The 22956-nt window shown below is 29.7% G+C and overlaps 1 protein-coding gene across 1 annotated transcript; it reads right to left on the bottom strand.

The window, feature by feature from the left end:
* Window positions 1–618: 618 nt before the first annotated feature.
* Window positions 619–21826, bottom strand: LOC119602829 (acetyl-coenzyme A synthetase). The gene is made up of 5 exons (XM_037954586.1): window positions 21265–21826; window positions 2680–3418; window positions 2462–2616; window positions 2221–2389; window positions 619–2153 (listed from the first exon to the last, which is right to left on the bottom strand). Exons 1-5 carry the CDS (start codon window positions 21573–21575, stop codon window positions 1515–1517), a joined length of 2013 nt encoding a protein of 670 aa, XP_037810514.1. The 5' UTR covers window positions 21576–21826; the 3' UTR covers window positions 619–1514.
* Window positions 21827–22956: the final 1130 nt, after the last annotated feature.

Raw genomic sequence — 22956 nt, 5'->3', positions numbered from 1 at the left:
TTAAAATTGTTCAACGTTCTCGGTTTTAAACTAGATCATACTTAAACGATTTTAACTATATTAAGCATTTCTAAATCTTAACAAATAAGTCCAAATATTTCACATGACTTAAATTTTAGCACAGCATTTATGGTATAAATTATGATATAGAACTGTGAATATCCTAAATATTAATAAACTACTTGCACTACAAAAAAGGGACAGTGGGATTAATTGTAAAATAAATAGTGATATGCTAATATGTTTGCACAATTCATCCAATCACAAAACTTGTAAAGAGAAAGAAGAGTAAGACTTTAACTACATCCAAAAGCCAAACATCTCTCTCATCACAAAACCAAGTTTTGCACTCTTGAAACCTTTGTAATGGACTATTTATTCTGCAATAAATCCCACTGTGCAGTAATTTATGGTTTATCATATCGATGACAAATTTAGTGTAGATTAATTGCTAAATTTACTAAACCAACAAAAACAAGTGCCAGTGTGCATTAGAAACGAAATAAACAAACAACAATTTTATAAAAAATACTATAAATTTTTTTTTAACGAAAATCAATTGCAACACCTACTAATTAATCGAATAAAATTAACAACAACATGAACTAATTTAATGTTTTTTTTATATTTTTTAATAGAATATAGTTTTAAGATTTTATTAAATATTTAAAATCATTTTGTGTACTTATGACTTAACATTAAGATAAAAAGTATATAAAAAATATTCAAATTTTTATTATTTTTAAAAACAAAAATTTTGTTAACAAATTACTTGGTAATAAACTAATAAACCAGAACACAAAAAAGGAAATTTAAAGTTTAACAAATTGAAAATAAAGAAAAACTAACTAAAAAAAACATTAACTACTACTGGACTAAAAACAAAAATTACATGCATCTACAAGATACGAGTTACAAATTACATTAAATAATCATTTACAAACATATTAACTAAACCTACACAAACTCTCTCAGCTAAAACAGAACAAAAATATATATAACATTATTTTAATAAATTAAATCACAACTTCAAAATGTTATAGAAATAAAAATTATAATAAAAACATAAGAGAATGTGCAATATACAGTTAGTTACATAATTTTAAGGTTAGGATTTTTGGATCTGGTTGGGATTATTAGGTGTGGTTTTGTGTATGTGCAGTTCTTAAACATTTAAAATAATTTTGTTTTAAGGAAAATTATTAACTTAAAGTAAAACTTAAACAACTAAAATGAATCATAGAGATTTACATAGAACTAACAGAAGAAGAAGAAAAACGTATAGTATAAGAAAAACTCCCATACAGAGTTGCAGTTTTTATGCTAAAAGTTTTCATTTTGTTTTTACTTAAATTTTGTGTGTGGCCTTTTGCTGCTGCAGCTTTTTGTTTAGTGTGTATATATTGTAATATATATATGACAATTTGTTTTGATATCCTTAAGCCTCTGGTTGGTTGTTTTCTATATATTGTTGGTTGGTTTGGTTTCTGGAATGCATGTAGACTTAAGCAAACTTACTTGGCTTCTTGGGGACGGTTGGCAAACAATTGTTCGACAATACTTTCATCAGCCAAAGTGGAAGTATCACCCACATTACGATCATTAACCGCTACTTTACGCAATACACGACGCATAATCTTGCCCGAACGAGTTTTGGGCAAACCGGGAGCATGTTGCACTACATCGGGCATAGCAAAGGGACCAATACGTTCACGTACCAACTTTTTCAACTCCGAAACCAATTTAGGATCAAACTTTTCATTTTCATTGGTGGTAATGAAACAATACAGACATTGACCCTTTACGGCATGAGGTCTGGCTACTACGGCCGACTCGGCTACACGTGGATGTTCGGTTAGTACTGATTCTACTTCAGCTGTTGACATAAGATGTCCCGAAACATTTAACATATCATCAACACGTCCGGTAATCCACAAATAGCCATCGGCATCACGACGAGCACCATCACCGGTACAATAGTAACCGGGGAATTTTGAGAAATAGGTTTCTTCATAACGTTCATGGTTATTGAACAGGGTGCGCATCATACCGGGCCAAGGTTGTGAGAATACCAAATAACCTTCGCCTTCACCTTTGATTTCAATACCACTTTCATCCAACAATGTGGGTTTAACACCAAAGAAGGGGAAGGACTAATAAGAAAAGAACATGGAAATTAAGATTTTATAGCCTAAAGTTGCTTTATATGTAATAACTTACAGCTGAACCAGGTTTCATGGGAGTGCAGCCGGGTAAGGGGGTTATAACATGACCACCAGTTTCTGTTTGCCAGAAGGTATCCACAATAGAACATCTTTCCTTGCCTACATAGCGATAATACCATAACCAGGCTTCGGGATTAATGGGTTCACCGACACTGCCCAAAACTCTATAATACAAATAATTAGAATTTTGAATAATGTTTGATCAGATATTAATAACAATAGCTTTCCCAACTTACTTCAAATGCTGTAATTTATGCTTTAAAACTGGTCCATCGCCGAATTTCATGAGAGCTCTAATAGCCGTAGGGGCAGTATAGAATTGGCTAACCTTATATTTGTCAATAACCGACCAATAACGATCATTGTCAGGATAGAAAGGAGTACCCTCAAACTAAAAATACATTTACAGTTAACATTAATTGAAAACTTTGGTTTGTCTACTGATGACACTTACAATAACCGATGAAGCACCATTGGCCAAAGGACCATACACCACATAGGTGTGACCAGTAATCCAGCCAACATCGGCAGTACACCAGTAAATATCACCCGGCTTATAATCGAATACAATTTTAAATGTGGTGGCAGCATACAATAAATAACCGCCTGTAGTGTGCAAAACACCCTTGGGCTTACCAGTCGAACCACTGGTATACAACATAAACAAGGGATCCTCAGCATCCATCCATTCGGGATAGCAGGCAGGTTCCTTGTCTTCCATTTCTTCGTGCCACCAGAAATCACGATCATCAGTCCAGGGTATATCCTCTTCAACGTGATTCTCTTGACAGGCAGTTACTCTCTTCAAATGCGAAACAACTATACATTTCTCTACAGTATGGCCCATTTCTTCGGCCTTCTGTAAAGCTATATCACACAAAGCTTTCAGGTACAAAGGTTTCTCACCACGCCAAGCGCCATCAGCAGTAATTAAGATTTTTGCCTTACAATCAAACATACGTTCGGCCAAGGAGTCCGACGAGAAACCGGCAAAAACAATGGAATGTACGGCACCAATACGGGCACAAGCCAACATGGCTATGGGCAGCTCTAAAATCATGGGCATATAAATGGAAACACGATCACCCTTTTTCACACCATGATCCTTTAAAACATTGGCAAAACGGCAGACTTCCTCCAAAAGTTTACGATAGGTAAGACCACGGGAATAGTCATCGGGATGATTACCTTCCCTGTAATATAGCAAAAGAAATAGAACATTTAAAATATATACAATTTATTTGGTGCTACTAATTAAGCCATAATTTAGTTATTTAGTAATTTAAACATCCTGTATCTTTAGCTTTTTCTTTATTATGGCATTTAAGTAGGTTTCATTTTTTAAGTACATACTTCAACTGCTAATTATCATACAACTAGATCACCCAAGTTTACTTGACAACAATTATAAAGCTTTTTGCCCACCAATCAACAAAATAAAGTAAAGACAATGAATAGAACATTTTTTCAACTAATTTACATGCATATTTATGCATTTTATTATAATGGAACAATGGCCAATGGAAAACTGAAACCCCTTGTACAATTACCTATAAAAAACAGTTCTATATCATTTGTAGATTTTAATTAGACATAAAAAATTCACTAACACAAAATTCCGTTTGTGTTTTCTTTGTACTACCCCTACATTGAACTAAGTGTTAGTTCCTGTTATCAAAATGTTTTCTGTTTGGCGGGAAAACATAAAATTTAGTTCAAGCTTAATAAGTGATCAGTACATGGTCATTAGAGATAACTTAGATAAAACTAATTTTCTGTCTGCGTATTTGGACTAGAGTGACTTTGACATACTCTTGACCAACACCTATTTACTTTGTTGTTTAAAACTTATTCTATTATATTAATGTAATTGTAATTTAATATTTAATTTATTATAAATATTTGTATAATAAATAAAAGTCGTGACTTTTGCAGACAGCTTGATTTTTTAATATACTTTTAGAATGCTTTTGCAAACTTCCTATTCTAGGGGTTAAACATAAAAAAAGTAATGAAATGCAATTATATTTAAAGTGTTAACAATATATATTATTTAATAACTAAATCAATATGTTTATGCTTAAAAGCGGAAGTTAAATTTTTTTAGAATCTAAAGCAAAGTTAAGGCAATATTCTAAAGTTTAGAACAACTTTTTCAATTTAGACAATAGAAAGAAAGCAAAACCCGTGCTGCGATTAGTGAAAGTAATACATTGTCTAAACCAAAAAAAAAAAAAAACTAATTTGAAATATTGCAATGTCATTTTAAAATGTGATTACACAATTAAATAATTAACATTTGTTGTTTTTATTTAAATACTAGCTTTACCCAGTGTGCTTTGCTACCCTTAAAGCAGTATAAATAAAAAACCCACTTAACGATTTTGAAGATACTAACTGCAATAGTTCTCTAAATTGAAAGCTCGCCCGTTATTCTCTAAATGTTCACATGAATGTCAGAGTTTTTTATGTAAAATTTTAAGATTCTAGCTCTAATAGTTTCTCAGATATAAAATTTTTCTATTTCATTCATGTGGGGGCTTCAAGCTCCCTAGATGAAAGTCCAATCTTTTTCCTCCAAAATATTCAGATGATTATTGAAGTAATTTTTGCAAAATTTGAAGAATCTAGTTCTATTAGTTTCCCAGATAAACGAAATTTTATATATGTCATATGGGAGTTGTCAAGTTTCCCATTGAAAGTCCGAATGTCAAAGTTTTTCAAGTAAAATTTGAAGATTCTAGCTCTAATAGTTTCTAAGATATAAGAATTATTCTTTTTAATTCATGTGGGGGTTTCAAGCCCCCAAGATAAAAGCCCGCCCTTTTTTCTCCAAAATGTTTAGATGAATATTAAAGTAATTTGTGCAAAATTTGAAGAATCTAGTTCTATTAGTTTCCCAGATAAACGAAATTTTGTATTTAATTAATATGGGAGGTACCAAGTCCCCCATTGACATACAGGAATACGCTGTGAAAATTTCAAGAAAATCGGTTCAGCAGTTTTGTAGTCTATAACGTTCAAACATACAAAGAAACACACATTCATTTTTATATATATAGATATACATATTTAGTGTATTGTTTAATGTAATAAATGTAATGAATTTCTCTATATTGAAAGCAACTGATACAGAACTAGTTCCGTGATTGATACTTTGGGGATAGTTATAAAGATGACCTGTTACTTTACAACATCAGTCTCATATTGACAGTGATTGCTTTAAGAATACTAAATTTAATTAGTAATAACAATAATAAAGAAATAATATTTTAAAAATAACGACATTCTTTATAACCGAAAACAAAACAATAAATAATTTCTTGTTATTAACAAGTGCTGATGCGCATCAATTTGAATATTTAGTAAAAACAATAACAAATTAAAATTCTAAATTCTTTAGTCCACAAAAAAAATTTAATATTTAGTAGAAAATATTAAAAACAATAACAAATCACAAAAACGACAGCTGACTAGTGATGATGATGAAGCTACAATCATTATCAGTCAATAACTTACAAACTTACTGAAAGTATTATAGTTAACTGATGGAAATCGATTAAAAATTCTGGATGTGGAGAACAACAGTAGTGAAAGAATGTCAATTTGCTTTACGTGATTACCTACTTGCCTTGACGGCTTAATCTCAGGATGGTCTTTTGCATCCACTGGGTGGACTTTAGATGCTTCACTACTCGCCCTCAAGTGACATCAATGAAGAACACTCAGGTGGAAATTTTTGTACATGACTCTGTCGGCATCACGTACGAGCACTTTGCTAGAGTATTCGACCTATTCAATCTCTTGTCAAGTGATCACGTTGCGAAATGACAGGCAGCATGAGATCAATCTCAATGCATACTTCGACATGAAAGATACAATTGCCAGACAGATTAATAGAGAAGGGTTCACATAAAACCCAACAACACTATATCTCGGACGCTAACATAAGCGATGTCGCACATTTCTCAACCTTTTAAAGTCCGCACAACCACACCACAAGGCTATATTTACAACAATTCTATTCTCGGATCATAAAGATCAATTTGTGGGTTTAAACCACACCCACTACGTGAACCCCGAAGGGACCTGACCAATGACTTAACCGAATAAGTCCAGATTATGTGGTACTCTGGTTCGAGTCCAGATCAAATCATTCCAAGAAAAGGCCGAGGATACCTTTGACACCACCAGCTTATAGTTCCACCAGACTGGAGGTATTGGTAGCACATCTATACCTCGGCATTGCAATAACACCAAGATAATGATAGGCTCATTAAGGCAAAATACTCAGGGTTAAACAGTAGTAAAAGTAGTAATGAAATAGAATACCATGTGTATTTCAGGGATGTCTTCGCAGAGATATACATACATAAGCATTCACGTCATTCCGCAATGAGACTGGCATGACAAGAGCTAACGTAATAAGGTCTTGCGATTCGTGTAACCAACTTTTTCAAATACAACTTAATGAATCTTCTTGATGCTATCAAGGAGAGTTTTATCCAAATTTTAGAATAGATCTTGAAAAATATTAAAAATTTCTAGAAAACAACAAAATTTCCTAATCATTAAACATTTATAAATATTATACATATTTAGCAAAATAATTAAAAACCTAAAACAAATACTTATCTCACTAAATAAAACCACTAAAAACTAAATAACATTGATCAAATAAATTAATTAATTAATTACTAGAGTTTGTTGCTCTTAAAAAAACCAAATAAAAAAATTCTCTCTCAAAACCGACGCTGTCAAACTTCATATAAAATAATATAACGAATTTGGGTTATATGAAATGACTTGATCTTATAATCGTTACGCTTTGAAAAAACCTATGAAATGTGCAAACTCATGCCCAATTCTTTAAACATTTTAATGAATCCATTTAAGCTCATTCTACAAAATGTAAACAAACTCTTCACGAGATGTTTGACACGTCAGTTGTCAGAAATACAAATAAATTATCATTTATCTTCTTAAATCCATAAATAGCTTTATGACAATTATTATCATAGATTGCTCCCCAAATTAAACAATTGTTGTATTATATTTATGGGAATTCGAATACAATGCTCTTTTCTGAGCTAAACTCCCTTAATTGAATATAATGCCAAAGATAAGAGAGAGAAAATCTTTTCTATTATGTAAATACGAATTAATTTGTATAATTTCTTTACACGTGTCATTCCTCCTTCGGCAAAATACGCATGTACAGTGAGGAGCAAAATGTAAACAAAAATTAAAATGTAATTAAAAAAGAAACAGTGAGAGGAATATTAATTAGTTTATTTTTAGACAATAAACAAAATTTATTAACATGACCAGCCCACTTTTTTTGTGAATAAATCAATAACTAAAAAAAAGTTATAGTTTTTTTAGGAATAACTAGATAAAGATTGAACGATTTCAAACATACGACCACGCGCAGTACGAATACAAGTTCAGAAACAACTACTTGACTGTTTAAAACATGTGTTAAACACGATCTGTTCGGTTTTGGTTAGATTATAAAAACCTATTAGAGTCATCACATTAGTTCAAACATTTCCCAGTTTAATGTAGGGTATTAAGAATTCGTAACTATTGATTGTAACACAATATTTACATTACTAGTTCTTATTTCTATTTGAAATTCCTTACTTTCTGATGATTTATAGGCTTTTTGTCGATTGAAACACTTGAAAACAACTTCAACAATTGTTTATTTTTAAAAATTGTTCAGCGCTTGATTGACCTGATATTTAAAATAGTGTCTAGAAAAATAACAAAATTAATTATTTAAATTTGAAACATTAAAATTCATATAAGACAAATATAAACAAATCTCCAATTTGTTTTCAAAAAAGAATTCCATTGGGAATATTCAAATCTCATTTAAAGTTTAAAGAAAAATTAATGTTTCAAATGGTAAAAAATAGAACAAATAAGAAACAGTATAAAAAATATATTTTGAAATTCCAAAAATATAATAAAAACAAAATTTGCAATTAAGAATGCGCAATAAGATTTTCTTTTAAAAAAAATACACATGTTCATAAAAAAGCTAATAAAAGGTTATCATATAATATTTGTAAAAGAAATCTTAAATAAATATAATTCACGTGCGGTTCTAGGGAGAGAGTGATAAAGAAATTCAATTTGTTTAAAAAATAAAAGAAACAAATAGTAAATATTTATGTAAAGAGTGTTTTTTTTTTTTTTTGGTAAATATTGAATTTTTAAAATGAATCAAATATGAGGGTATTGAGGGCCATGATATTGGATTTTTTAAGTGTACGGCCGCAAAAAATTAATGCTGTCCCATTTTGCTTCTAATGCCGATTAAGGCCTTCAAATTAATTTCTTAGTTCCTCCTTTTGATATTAGATTTGAAGAAACTATTATGTATTGAGTTTCGAACTTTATCTTTATCGGATCGGATGGCAAGAAACTTTCCCAACAAAAAAGCTAAAAAGGGAAATATAGCTAATGCTTAAAGATGTAATAATTTATATAGTATAGATCTTTGGAAACAATTAAAACAGATTATGTTTAGCTGTCATTTATAGGCAAGAACAGTTTTCGATCGCTATAAACTACATCAACATGATCTTTGTATGAAAAATACGACAATTGGACCTTCGCTCCCGAAAAATCCGAGTCATACTTGGCCAAAGACTCTAAATTTATCGACAGCTATAGCAACAAAAAGTTTTATATATTAATAGAATAACAACTGAAATGATTACATTTGAATACCTTCCATAAGCAGGTACAACTGTCGATCGGTATATATTGTATATCACCGATCTCAGTGTGAAAAACGCTTAAAAATAAATATAAACCTTTTAAAAAGTTATATAGCAAGTGATAAATAATAGTTGCCTTTGTTTTACACAATACTGTATGCCTGCAGATAATTGCTGATAAATAATTTCTTATGCTATGTTCACACGGAAAGTGGTATTACTTAATTCGCGCTGTGAATTACTATTGCGTATTAAAACGTACGTAATTCGAAACGCAACTCAAACTAACAGGTCTCTGAATCCAAAAGATTAACTTTGCGGACTTTAAAAGTGCCCTACCCAGCTGATAATGCCACCTTTCAGTTTGAGACTAACGAAACTAAGGCAGAAATCGAACTTTAAGAAGAGTTCTGATACTCGCACTGCTCAATTAAAAAATTAAAACGATCTATTTGAGAAAATGATCAGGGAAGATTACTGCTTATCATTTCCCGATTTAGCATTGATCTCACACTTCTGAAGATGCTCACGAACAACACTAGAAATTCGGTGGAACATTGGGTGAAGATTTTAAGTTCCAGCGGATCTTCCAACTAAGACCAATGATAATGTAGATGCGAAACATCAAAAGTCTGCATACAATTCCTATTATAGTAGGTCCAACACATTCATGAGGACATAAATTACTAATAATTGTACCGTCTGAACATAGCATTACTATCTTTTAGACCATAAAGTTATTTATAAATTATGCAAATAATAGTGCTAATAATTTAAATAAATGTTTACAACTTTAATACTGACATATATAAGAAATGTATATACCCCTGATTAGATAAATGAAAAAAATAAAATTTTCAGTTTTCAATAAAAATGTAATCTGATCATTTAACTACAAAGTAAGAAAAACGAAAACAATTTAAAATTTTTTTCCAAAATGTGGCAAAATTTCTATTAATTTAACTAATTTAAATTTAATAAACTACACATTTAATAGATGGCGATTTATAAAATCACATTAAATATAATAATATGTATTCATATTCATAGAATAAATATTATCAAATTATAAATGATTGGCAAAAAATTTACATACATATGACAAACACATTTCTCTACACACTTATGAGAATCTACCTTTAATTTAGTGTTGCTTTTTTTCCCAACTATTAGAGAGTCACGCGATCAATTTTGCCAATCGCCTGATAACAACGGCCAATTAGAGAGTAGAGTTGGTCTGCATAAATCTAACATACGATATTAAACAGCTGTTAAATGCTGATGCCCGCAATAACAATGAAAAAGGCTAGAGAACAAAAACAAAAGATTCTCTCTCACAAGAAAACATTTGAAATATTGTTTAAATGCTATATGCAAAATATAGCAAAAACAATTCTTTAATCATAAACATAAACACAGTGATAAACAAAATTAAACGTACACACTTATGTTATCTGCTAAAGATCCATTAAAGCCTAGTAAAGATTACCGGTATTTCTTGGTTGTTGGTATGGTGTGAGTAATATTATTGTGTTATAACTAAATTAAAAATAAATAAAATTAACAAAAAAAAAACTTTCCTCTACTCACATTAAAAAATCTAGCGATAACAAAAATACTCACACGATATGGCCCCACTTTTAAAATCAAGGGCTCTCTTTTTTCTTTAGCTTTTTCTCTTTTAACAACAATTTTTACAAAAACAATTGTAAACATATGATGATACGATCATATTTTAAAGAAATATTATAGATTTATACGATGGTTGTTAATTTTTATTTATTATTTAATAATTTATGTTTATTTTTAGCAATTTTTTTTTTCGCCTGCACACGACTTGTTGAATATTAAAATTTTCCTTAAAAGTTTGGAATTTTTTCTATGCCGATATGACGACGAGAGTATTTTGTTGATGTTGATAAAAATCATTAATTGATATTTTTGTCAAGACACTTGAAATTTTGCTGGGTCATAGATGTTAGATTTTTGTTTTATGAAAGAAAATTATAATTTGCGTTTTGTTTTCAAGTTAATTATTTAGAAATCTTAAGTACCAGAGGTATGTATATTAAGGAAATCTTAATTAAGCTTTTGAAGTTTTCCAATACTTAAGAAATATTCCTTTCAGATTAGCTTAAAACTTTGCAAATTGGAATAGCAAAACATTTGATAATATTTTATTAAATAATAACATTTCTTAAGAAAAGATTTGCCAGACTGTCTATTTGTTAGAAAGATGATTCAAACAAAAAAATTTTATATTTCTGATAACAAAATACATTTATTTTTAAAATCATACCATTAATTTAAATCACATGTTTAGATTTTAATTTTACTTAGTAACGGTGCAGTTCATCATCCCATTAACTAAAAGTTCAAGTTTAAAATGCATTTTATAATTGCTCAATACTAACAAGTTTGAACCTGATTGTAGCCAGAAGGCCTCTATAACTTTCAGATTTTCTAATCTAAATTAAAATGCTTTTTGAAACCTTGAATTGTTCTTTAAGATCATGCGATTAAATATCGCTCGATTGCTGCTTAATTGGCGAGGGAAAAGGAAATATACACGCCTGGTACTAAATTGACACCAAAGAGTTTATAATTTTTCAATAACATCCGTTGTCAAAGTATATACATACGTATCACAACACTGCAACGTTGCGCTGTCAACATTGCAACAATTCGTTATCGAAATCTAAAGTTTATACACAACCGTTGTCTAAATGTTAACAAACGTGGTAAGCTTACTATGGGCAACGAATTGTTTGTGTTTGTCAATAGGGAGCTTACATATATACTTTGACAATGGATGGTATTGAAAAATTATAAACAGTTTGGTGTCAATATGGTACCACACGTGTATATTTCTTTTTCCCTCTGTGTAGATCTACTAACAAACAATATAGTGAGTGATCTTAACCAGCATTATCTTAAAGATCTGAAAGAAGATCGGTGCCTCCGTATCAGTAGCAGAGACTCCGGTAAAGCACAAGAGAATCGATAGTAGCTTAGGTGTATTAGTTGCCCCTTTTCTTATCTAAAATAACATACATCCTCCTTTCAAACTAATTAACTAAACTTCCAAGATCATCCAACAAGGAAGTCACTTTCATTGTCACCAATTCCCAATATATAGTCTCCGAAGTCACTCCTCTGTAGATTTTTGTTTCAAACACAACCATTACAAGTACTCGGAAGAGACCACACCAGTAAAGATACCACACCAATAAAGGACGAATGAGGGCAACTGTCTCTTATAGTACAAGATAAGATAGGTTCACTAAGGTGAGGGCAGTTACGATTCACCAAGTTACGATACACAAAGTGTATCAAGATTAATGTGGTGGAATGAATACCCCCCGGAGCATCACCATGTCTTAGTGGCTGGTTCACTTCATATAAAGTTTTAGAACTAGAATCGATAAGGATCGGCTATATAATGAGTAAAAGCGTTAATTTTATTATCAGGAGCTTTCTCCTTAGGTCAGTTTTGTTCCGAGACAAGTTAAAGAATACCCTAAAGTGGTAGAATGACCCCGTCGTAAATCTTTTCATATTAAAGTGCTTACAACTAGAATCAATACCGCACGTCTTTGAGATCAGTCAAAGCATTAGTTTTATTAGCAATACATTTCTCCTTAGGCCAGAAGACTTAATAAAAAATCGACTAACATTACCATGTAATGTATTTAGTAAGGAGATCGTAAGAGGTTGTCATTGAAAAGTTTCTGTTCAATAACTCTTAGTAACTTTATTAATATTTGTATGCATTAATTGTCCGCTAACTGAATTAATTAGCATTCCTTACTCTATGCATTACTTGGTAATAGGTGATCATATATTTTTAAGATTTCTATAATGCTCTAAGTTCTCTCACCTTAAAACAAAAGGTGGCGTCATATTAATAACATGACTTTGCATAAACTCTCTGTGTTGTATAATTTTAATTGTAAACAATATTTTGATTATATCGTATAATTATTATTTAGAGTATATGTACTATGTATTTAATCTTATAATAGCAGGCAACACTTCAAAATCATATGTCATATTTTCCTCTAATAACTAAACTGATTATTATCATAAATCTTTAATTTTATTTTTTTGGCAATTGAAATTTAGCAAGATAAGCTTATTTGGAAAAATTCCCTACAACACAACTATTTGAAATCAGACCATTACGTTATACAATCTCAAAAAACTAAGAAAGAAAATCACTTCACGGGAATATTTATTATCAGTTAAAAATATTAGAAAATAAAAATATTTAACACGCCCTCGTATATTTACTTAGACGCTTTAAATTGGAAGTCAAGTGTATGCTTTATCATTTCGAGAGCTTATTACCTAAAGTATACTCGTGTTTTTAGTCCGAAAATAATGGCAACAACATAGAAACAATAGTTTTTTTTTACCATAATAACAATTCATAAACACACTGGAAATGATAAGCAGTAGCTGTTGGGTCATAAATTAGTAAAATTTTCCTGAATAAAATCCAACAAGAATAGTAAGATCTGTATAATGTTGTAGCAGTTATAGATATGAAGAATTGTTAGTAGCCAACCAGACTGATAGATAATAACATGTTATGTATAATACTTTTGGGGTAAAAACAAATAATACTAAACAGGCATGGAAAATTCAGTACTTAAGTAATTTTTGATATCGGAAAATACCACGGTACCCCCACGACATTTTCGGACATATCGGACTATTCTAGTTATAGTAGTTTAAAATCTATTTATAATCTAGTTATAATAGTTTAAAATCTATTATTAAGTCTAAAATATAGTCTAGTCATTAGTTTAGTCTAGTTTATTGTCTAGTCTATAGTCTAGTATATAGTCTAGTTTATAGTATAGTCTAGTCTATATTCTAGTCTATAGGTTAGGTTAGGTTGATAGGAGGACGTATACTACATCAAATCCGAAGAAATACACCTAGGCCGCTATCGGGCCTGTTGTGCGCTCCAATAGACCAATTAGTCTAGTCTATAGTCTAGTCTATAGTCTAGTCTATAGTCTAGTCTATAGTCTAGTCTATAGTCTAGTCTATAGTCTAGTCTATAGTCTAGTCTATAGTCTAGTCTATAGTCTAGTCTATAGTCTAGTCTATAGTCTAGTCTATAGTCTAGTCTATAGTCTAGTCTATAGTCTAGTCTATAGTCTAGTCTATAGTCTAGTCTATAGTCTAGTCTATAGTCTAGTCTATAGTCTAGTCTATAGTCTAGTCTATAGTCTAGTCTATAGTCTAGTCTATAGTCTAGTCTATAGTCTAGTCTATAGTCTAGTCTATAGTCTAGTCTATAGTCTAGTCTATAGTCTAGTCTATAGTCTAGTCTATAGTCTAGTCTATAGTCTAGTCTATAGTCTAGTCTATAGTCTAGTCTATAGTCTAGTCTATAGTCTAGTCTATAGTCTAGTCTATAGTCTAGTCTATAGTCTAGTCTATAGTCTAGTCTATAGTCTAGTCTATAGTCTAGTCTATAGTCTAGTCTATAGTCTAGTCTATAGTCTAGTCTATAGTCTAGTCTATAGTCTAGTCTATAGTCTATTCTATAGTCTAGTCTATAGTCTAGTCTATAGTCTAGTTCTATAGTCTAGTCTATAGTCTAGTCTATAGTCCTAGTCTATAGTCTAGTCTATAGTCTAGTCTATAGTCTAGTCTATAGTCTAGTCTATAGTCTAGTCTATAGTCTAGTCTATAGTCTAGTCTATAGTCTAGTCTATAGTCTAGTCTATAGTCTAGTCTATAGTCTAGTCTATAGTCTAGTCTATAGTCTAGTCTATAGTCTAGTCTATAGTCTAGTCTATAGTCTAGTCTATAGTCTAGTCTATCTAGTCTATAGTCTAGTCTATAGTCTAGTCTATAGTCTAGTCTATAGTCTAGTCTATAGTCTAGTCTATAGTCTAGTCTATAGTCTAGTCTATAGTCTAGTCTATAGTCTAGTCTATAGTCTAGTCTATAGTCTAGTCTATAGTCTAGTCTATAGTCTAGTCTATAGTCTAGTCTATAGTCTAGTCTATAGTCTAGTCTATAGTCTAGTCTATAGTCTAGTCTATAGTCTAGTCTATAGTCTAGTCTATAGTCTAGTCTATAGTCTAGTCTATAGTCTAGTCTATAGTCTAGTCTATAGTCTAGTCTATAGTCTAGTCTATAGTCTAGTCTATAGTCTAGTCTATAGTCTAGTCTATAGTCTAGTCTATAGTCTAGTCTATAGTCTAGTCTATAGTCTAGTCTATAGTCTAGTCTATAGTCTAGTCTATAGTTAGTCTATAGTCTAGTCTATAGTCTAGTCTATAGTCTAGTCTATAGTTTAGTCTATAGTCTAGTCTATAGTCTAGTCTAAAGTCTAGTCTATACTCTAGTCTATAGCATAGTCTATAGTCTAGTCTATAGTCTTATCTATAGTCTAGCCTATAGTCTAGTCTATAGTTTAGCAGAACATTATTTTAGTTTTTTGAAACCTAAAAAAGTACGGTATTTGTTATAAGTTAGAACTAATTCAGAATGACAATTCCCATGCCTGATACGGAACGCCTATAAACCAGATAAAATAGAAAGTGTGGTAAACAATGTATGGTTTTATTTATCATATGAATATTACCCTAAATCAGCGAAAAAAAAGATGATAGGATTCCATTTCATGTTTCATTAGCACTTGCGAAATTTTTTAATCAAAATAAACTGAAGTACTTTTTTGCTCAATTTCCCCGCTAATTTGTTACACAATTATTTATTTTGTTTTCAACGAATTCAGCCAATCGGTACCATAACAAATTATAGACAAGTGTGTAAGCTCTTAATAAATAATTGATATAAACCATTTGGGAATTTGTTTATTTTTAAATATTCTTAATTTAAGTATTTATTGAAATAAATATTTAATAATTTTAGTTAATTTTTGTAATGCAAATATTTCTTAAACTGAACCTTGTCTCTAAAAGTCATATTTTTGCCATAACTACGTCATTTTTTTCATTTCTTCAACGCAATATTTACTATTATTGACCAATTATTAAACTTTCTTTGATAGTGATTATCGTTACTTTTTATGTGTTCAAAAATATCTGGTCTATTTCATTTATCAAATAATGAAAGCAATAAACATATTGAGTCAGATTTGTTTTGGCTAGTTACGGCTGTTCGGCGTGAAATTAATCATTTGGCAGTAAAACAAATTTTTCTTTAATTATTTTAAAATATTTTTGGGAAAAAGTACACGTTGTTCTAGGTAATTGCATCAGTTGCAAAAAACTTATTTAATTTCTAGGATTTATAATGAATTTCTTTTTTATAAATAAACAATTAAAACGATTTAGGTTGTTTTTATTTGGAAAATATTATTGAATTTTTATAACACCTGAAGAATAAATTTATGCCAAATGATTTAAATCAATGAAAACCAAATATTTTCTAAGGGTACGAATATAAATCAGGCGTTTCACACCAACACAAAGCAAACTTAATGCTGACTGGCATTTTCATTTTAAGTTTAACCCAAATTCTGCTTTTTACTTCAACCGATTTAAACTTTGATTTGTGATGAGAACTTACATACATATATGATTGAGAAATTCAGAGACCAGATTCAGCGCAACTTTCCCTGAGTTTTGAAATTTTGTTGGGCTGTGTAATTTATTTAATCATAAACATTTGAAACAAAAATTTAGGAAAGTTTCTTGCAATTAATTTAATTTAAATCTTAATTTATAATGATGATATTTTAAAATAAAAATCAAAATAAATTTAATTTAAAATCTTAATTTGCAATGATGATATTTTAAAACAAAAAGTCAAAAAATAAAAATAATTTCAGTTTTTGATAAGAAAGTAACGGCATCTTAATCACATCAGAGGACCTTTCACTTTTAAATATGTGGCACGAGCCAAAATTTAGCTAAAATAAATTTTTTTGAAATAATCTAAACTTTTAAAGTTAAAGCGCAATATATTATTTATCAATTCTATATGTGGCGTTTTAAGAGCATTGAAGATTGGACTCTAAGATGACATAACAGAATTTAAAAATAAAGATGTCTTTGCTCTTATAAAAGGTTCCAAATATAGCCTAAAACGATGGGTTTTCAAAATGAAAAATTATCTCGAAAACCTGATTCTGGGGGCCAGATTCTTTTGGAAAAAGTATATATTGGGTGTGTGTCATTATTCATCATATATGATTCTATTATAATTTCGGAACTTAAAAGATATTGAGCTGCATAATGTTAAGTTATCTCGAAGAAAAGATATATTAGTGTTAAGTTAACAGATTGGGCTTTTAGCTGACCCAACATAATTTAAAGACAAAGATGTCTTCGCTATGTTATAACGTCCCATATATGGGGTCAGATTTCTTGGGAAAAGTATATATGTATTAGTCTATGTCCTTAACTATAATATTGTTTTAATGATTCTACTATAATTTTGAATCTTAAAATGTAGGTCCAGCAAACCGATGCAGATTGAAGCATTACACGTTTTGAGGTTAAATATAAAAGCAATTCAAAGTCCTGCTATTAACAAAGAGCTTCCTCTAGAAAGCTCATTTGTCACTTTCTGCCGATATTTTATCGTAGATATTCTTAATCCGATGTATGTGTGAAAGCAAGACAGTTCATGAAAAAGCTCTTTGATCGAGTAACGATGCAAAAAGTAAAAGACAGATTGAAATAAAAGCTTGGTTAGATTAATCAAAAGCTTTGAAACTCTCAATAGACTAGATTAATGGCTGGGCCGTATTAACGCATACCTATTCGAGTAAAATTAATCGTAATCTAGTACATTTTAGCCTAATTTCGATATTGAAAAGTTTTCGATACTAAAGCTTATTCGATTACGTACATATGTGGTTATTCGGACCCTGCTCTTTTCAAGAAGATATTGCGTAATATTCTCTTTAGGCTGCTTACTAATGTAAAGCAAAAAAGTTACTTTTATTATATTTAAAACAATAAAGGTACTTTTTTTAAACTATACCCAACAAAGAAAAGTACTTTTTACTTTTCATAAAGCTTTATTTTTGTTTAAATCCAATTTCCCTAAAAACAAATAACTTCCAGCAAAGCACTGCAAAAATTTTGTTATAAATTCTATTAACACGGGGTTCAAGTACGTACTTTCCATAGCAAATAAGTACTAAATATGCAAACAGAAAGAAATAATGCCAGGTAATGGTTTAACAATAAAAAAATAGCGCATTTGTTTATAAAATTTGCATAAATATTTCTGTCGTCAAAAAAAAAAACTTTAAAAATATTAAATAATATTTTTTTTATTTAGCATAACATTCTTTGTTTATTTAGGTAGTTATTTGTAACAAAAATATATATTTTAAATTAAAATTTCCATTTGAACTTTGTAGTGAATAAATAAACAATAATATTGCACAATTATAAAATAGAGTCTGCTTATTATTAAATTCAAATATGTTTATGCATAAATCAATAAATATATTTTAATTATAAAAACTAAACTTTGCCTCAGCAGACATAAAACCAAATAAAACTCAAAAAAATTCAAAGTCATGGTCTTTTGTGGCTTTAAAAACTTCTAAAATGCATTCAAACTGGTTTAGGTTTTATAAAATACATAAATTTCATAAGATCTTAACAGACCAGTTAACAACCTAACTGAATTTAAACTCCGTTAACAGACCAAAAAAACATTGACATCATGACCTAGTATTGTTTTAAATTTGTTTATTAAAGTAATTAAAATGAATTAATTTTTAAATATTATTTAATATTTAAGTTTTTAAAACAAATTAAAAAAAAGACTTCCTTGTTTTATAACGTTTCGCTTTTCTTTATTCTTTCTTTTACTTTAGATTTCTTTGAAAATACGAAATTTTCTTTAATACAAAGTCAATGATCTTTTCAATACATAATTAAAATACATTTATTTCTGACCAAATAAACAAAAAAATCCACTATAAATGTAAATCTTGATTTGTTTCAGTTCCTGTATTTTATTTTTTCTCTATTATTTTTTGTTATATTATTTCTTTCTTTCTGAAATATTCAATATTTTATTAGTGCGCAGGTCTTGAAAAGACCCTTCAAAAATCATCCTTTACTTTCTACTATACACAACCTTGCCCACTATGAAATTTAGTTATTTTTGGAGGTTTTTTTAGTCTAGTCTATAGTCTAGTCTATAGTCTAGTCTATAGTCTAGTCTATAGTCTAGTCTACAGTCTAGTCTATAGTCTAGTCTACAGTCTAGTCTATAGTCTAGTCTACAGTCTAGTCTATAGTCTAGTCTATAGTCTAGTCTATAGTCTAGTCTATAGTCTAGTCTATAGTCTAGTCTATAGTCTAGTCTATAGTCTAGTCTATAGTCTAGTCTATAGTCTAGTCTATAGTCTAGTCTATAGTCTAGTTTATAGTCTAGTCTATAGTCTAGTCTATAGTCTAGTCTATAGTCTAGTCTATAGTCTAGTCTATAGTCTAGTCTATAGTCTAGTCTATAGTCTAGTCTATAGTCTAGTCTATAGTCTAGTCTATAGTCTAGTCTATAGTCTAGTCTATAGTCTAGTCTATAGTCTAGTCTATAGTCTAGTCTATAGTCTAGTCTATAGTCTAGTCTATAGTCTAGTCTATAGTCTAGTCTATAGTCTAGTCTATAGTCTAGTCTATAGTCTAGTCTATAGTCTAGTCTATAGTCTAGTCTATAGTCTAGTCTATAGTCTAGTCTATAGTCTAGTCTATAGTCTAGTCTATAGTCTAGTCTATAGTCTAGTCTATAGTCTAGTCTATAGTCTAGTCTATAGTCTAGTCTATAGTCTAGTCTATAGTCTAGTCTATAGTCTAGTCTATAGTCTAGTCTATAGTCTAGTCTATAGTCTAGTCTATAGTCTAGTCTATAGTCTAGTCTATAGTCTAGTCTATAGTCTATAGTCTAGTCTAGTCTATAGTCTAGTCTATAGTCTAGTCTATAGTCTAGTCTATAGTCTAGTCTATAGTCTAGTCTATAGTCTAGTCTATAGTCTAGTCTATAGTCTAGTCTATAGTCTAGTCTATAGTCTAGTCTATAGTCTAGTCTATAGTCTAGTCTATAGTCTAGTCTATAGTCTAGTCTATAGTCTAGTCTATAGTCTAGTCTATAGTCTAGTCTATAGTCTAGTCTGTAGTTTAGTTTAGTCTATTCTATAGTCTATCTATAATCTAATCTATAGACTACACCGTTTCCAATTATATTTCATAACTTTCTAATTGTCCTTTAAGAAAAGTGTAAAACTGCTACGTTTACAATACCTGCAAGAGTAGTATAGTTTATCGAATAAAAATCTTAATTGTTTCTTTGTTTCAAAGTTTTAAAGGATATAATTCGTTATTCCTTTAAATAAATATCAAAATCGAATCTTTCGAAAAATGTTGTCTTGGAAACTGTAATATTTTTACTATATTTGCAAGAGCAGTTTAATATAAAAGAATTAACTTATTTTAAGTTTTTACATGTACAAATTTTTCGTCCTTGGAATAGATTTCAAAACCTATAGTTTTATATAACGTTGTGACATTGGAAAGTGTAGTATTTTAACTAGAATTGCAAGACTTGCAAGAGAAGTTTAATTTAAAAAGGAAATTTCTGTAATGTCCTAAGGATATAAGGATATATAGATTTTTGCAATGTTAATAATTCTTTAAAATTTTTAAAAAATATAACTTTTTCCTCCTTTAAAATATGTTTATAACTGCTACGTTTGCAATATTTGCAACAGCAGTTTACTATGAGGCAAAAATGTTGTTTTAAAACATTTTTTAAAATTTTGTCCTTTAAAATCAACATTATTACATTACACTTTCAATAATCATTGTAACGCCCACCTCCCCATTAAGTTTTCAAATAGCGCCTTACAAATTCACCTACTAACGTCAATTGCTCTATTTCCATCTACATATCTTGTCATTTGTCAACTGCCAAGGAACATGTGTTTTTGTTGTTATTTTTTTTTAGCGTTAAGGGTTTAACCGTAAGAAGAAAGAAAAAAACTGCATACTACGTATTTACACTTTATACTATAAGTAAACTTAAACATTTGATTTCGTAACTCAAGAAGTCTTCTTTTGTATTCCATATACTATAGCTACTGCTACAAAAAATTTTCTTACTAATAACAAGAGCAGTAAAAAAATCAATAATACTTAAAGAGAAGCATGTCCTTTTTCGAACCAGAACACGTACACGAGTACAAAAACTGCGTCATTGAAATTTTTCTTATTTTTATTTTTTTTTTTTTTGAACAGTAATTTAGATTTATATCTGAAAAAAAACGGGGAAAAAATAAAACTTACCAATAATAGGCTATAGTATCTCCTAAACCATTGCGTATATTACGATCTAATAGATTGTAGCAAATATTTGTAGAGGCTCCTTCCATCCATTTAATAGAAATGGGTCCTTTCGTAATATCGAAATTGTATTGTAGAAATTTCTTTGGTTCGGCTGGTGTTTCCCAGTGAAATTGTTTGGCCACACGAGACCAGAATTCTTCGGGATTATCCAAAGATTCTTCATAGAACTTTTTATATTCTTCCATGCTCGATATGTAAGCATTTTGGCTAATGGCCGGATTTGGATTGTAAATCGATTTTTCCGAAGGCATTTTTCTTTTGTTTTTTTAAAACTTCCTTTTTTTAAATGGATTTTTTTTAATACAAATTTAAATGTTCATAACAAAAATTTGTATTTTTTTGTATTAAATTTGTAACAGTTTTTGTTTATTCAAATAAATTAATTAAAAGGTTTCTAACGTTTTTACTAGCTTTTAATAACTTTTAGCTATGTATTTATGTTTTTTTCTTAGAACGTCTCAACCCACTGAATAACTCTCACATACTAAATGTCTCTGTTTGCACAAAATGTTTATACCTCAACTTTCAACTCAAATCGAAATCATTTCATATGGTGTGTTATTTTATTCAATGTATATTTTTCTGCTGAGTTACTCAAAATGTTCAAATATCTGCATATTTGTAGAGCTTCATTTTTACTTGCTACCCTAGTGCAAATGGCAAAAAAAAAGCTTAAAAATATGTCCACATAAAATCAGATAAGAATACAACTCAATTTGCTATAGAACTGAAATATACAATATTTAAAAGAGCACAATTTTGCAAAAACAAAAGTAATATTTCAATGTCAAGAGTAAAGCTATATTTTAAGAGTAATTTTGTAAAATAAAATTAAGAGTATAATGTACTCAACACCCTACGCATTATTAAAGAGTATGTAAAATTTTGCAACCCTTAAGTTGTTTATGTTATTAGTTTGCATTAGTCATGGTCATTTAAATTTAAATCCTTTAAGAAAATATTTGCATAGAAAATAATTAACATAATAATAGCAAATAATTGCATTGTGCAAAGTAATAAAAAATTAGTCATTTTCAAAATTAGTTTTTGCATCTTGCATTTATTTTATAATATAAGAATTGTCTCGTGATCGAGTGAAATTGTTCGTAATTTTCTTATTTAAACTTATAGCTTTCGATATTGTAAAAGAAATTCAGCGCAATTTACTTTAAATTCACTGCCGGGGTTAGTTATCATATATATACACTCTACAAAAGTTGCTGAAGGTTTTTCCTTCCGGAACTATATCAGGGGCAACGTTTTCCACGTTCTCATCTTTTTCGACACATAGAGGACAAAGCGGAGAAATGTCAAGTCCAAATCTATCTATCTATCTATCTATCTATCTATCTATCTATCTATCTATCTATCTATCTATCTATCTATCTATCTATCTATCTATCTATCTATCTATCTATCTATCTATCTATCTATCTATCTTATCTATCTATCTATATATCTATCTATCTATCTATCTATCTATCTATCTATCTATCTATCTATCTATCTATCTATCTATCTATCTATCTATCTATCTATCTATCTATCTATCTATCTATCTATCTATCTATCTATCTATCTATCTATCTATCTATCTATCTATCTATCTATCTATCTATCTATCTATCTATC

This window comes from Lucilia sericata, unplaced genomic scaffold (genome assembly GCF_015586225.1).
Source record: "Lucilia sericata isolate MDLA Ls3-8-SP2 unplaced genomic scaffold, ASM1558622v1 Contig000256F_arrow, whole genome shotgun sequence".
Taxonomy (NCBI): domain Eukaryota; kingdom Metazoa; phylum Arthropoda; class Insecta; order Diptera; family Calliphoridae; genus Lucilia; species Lucilia sericata.
Note: the sequence above shows the minus strand (reverse complement) of the source record. Positions and strands in the feature narration are given on the sequence as shown.

Bases quoted from the DNA above. Each gene is read 5' to 3' on its own strand.
- LOC119602829 (XM_037954586.1), bottom strand. From the start codon at position 21,575: ATGCCTTCGGAAAAATCGATTTACAATCCAAATCCGGCCATTAGCCAA. The intron at 2,617-2,679 runs GTAAGTGTCATC...ATGTATTTTTAG, and splicing joins ATGGTGCTTCATCGGTTATT to TTTGAGGGTACTCCTTTCTA. The intron at 2,154-2,220 runs GTAAGTTATTAC...TTTTCTTATTAG, and splicing joins CCATGAAACCTGGTTCAGCT to TCCTTCCCCTTCTTTGGTGT.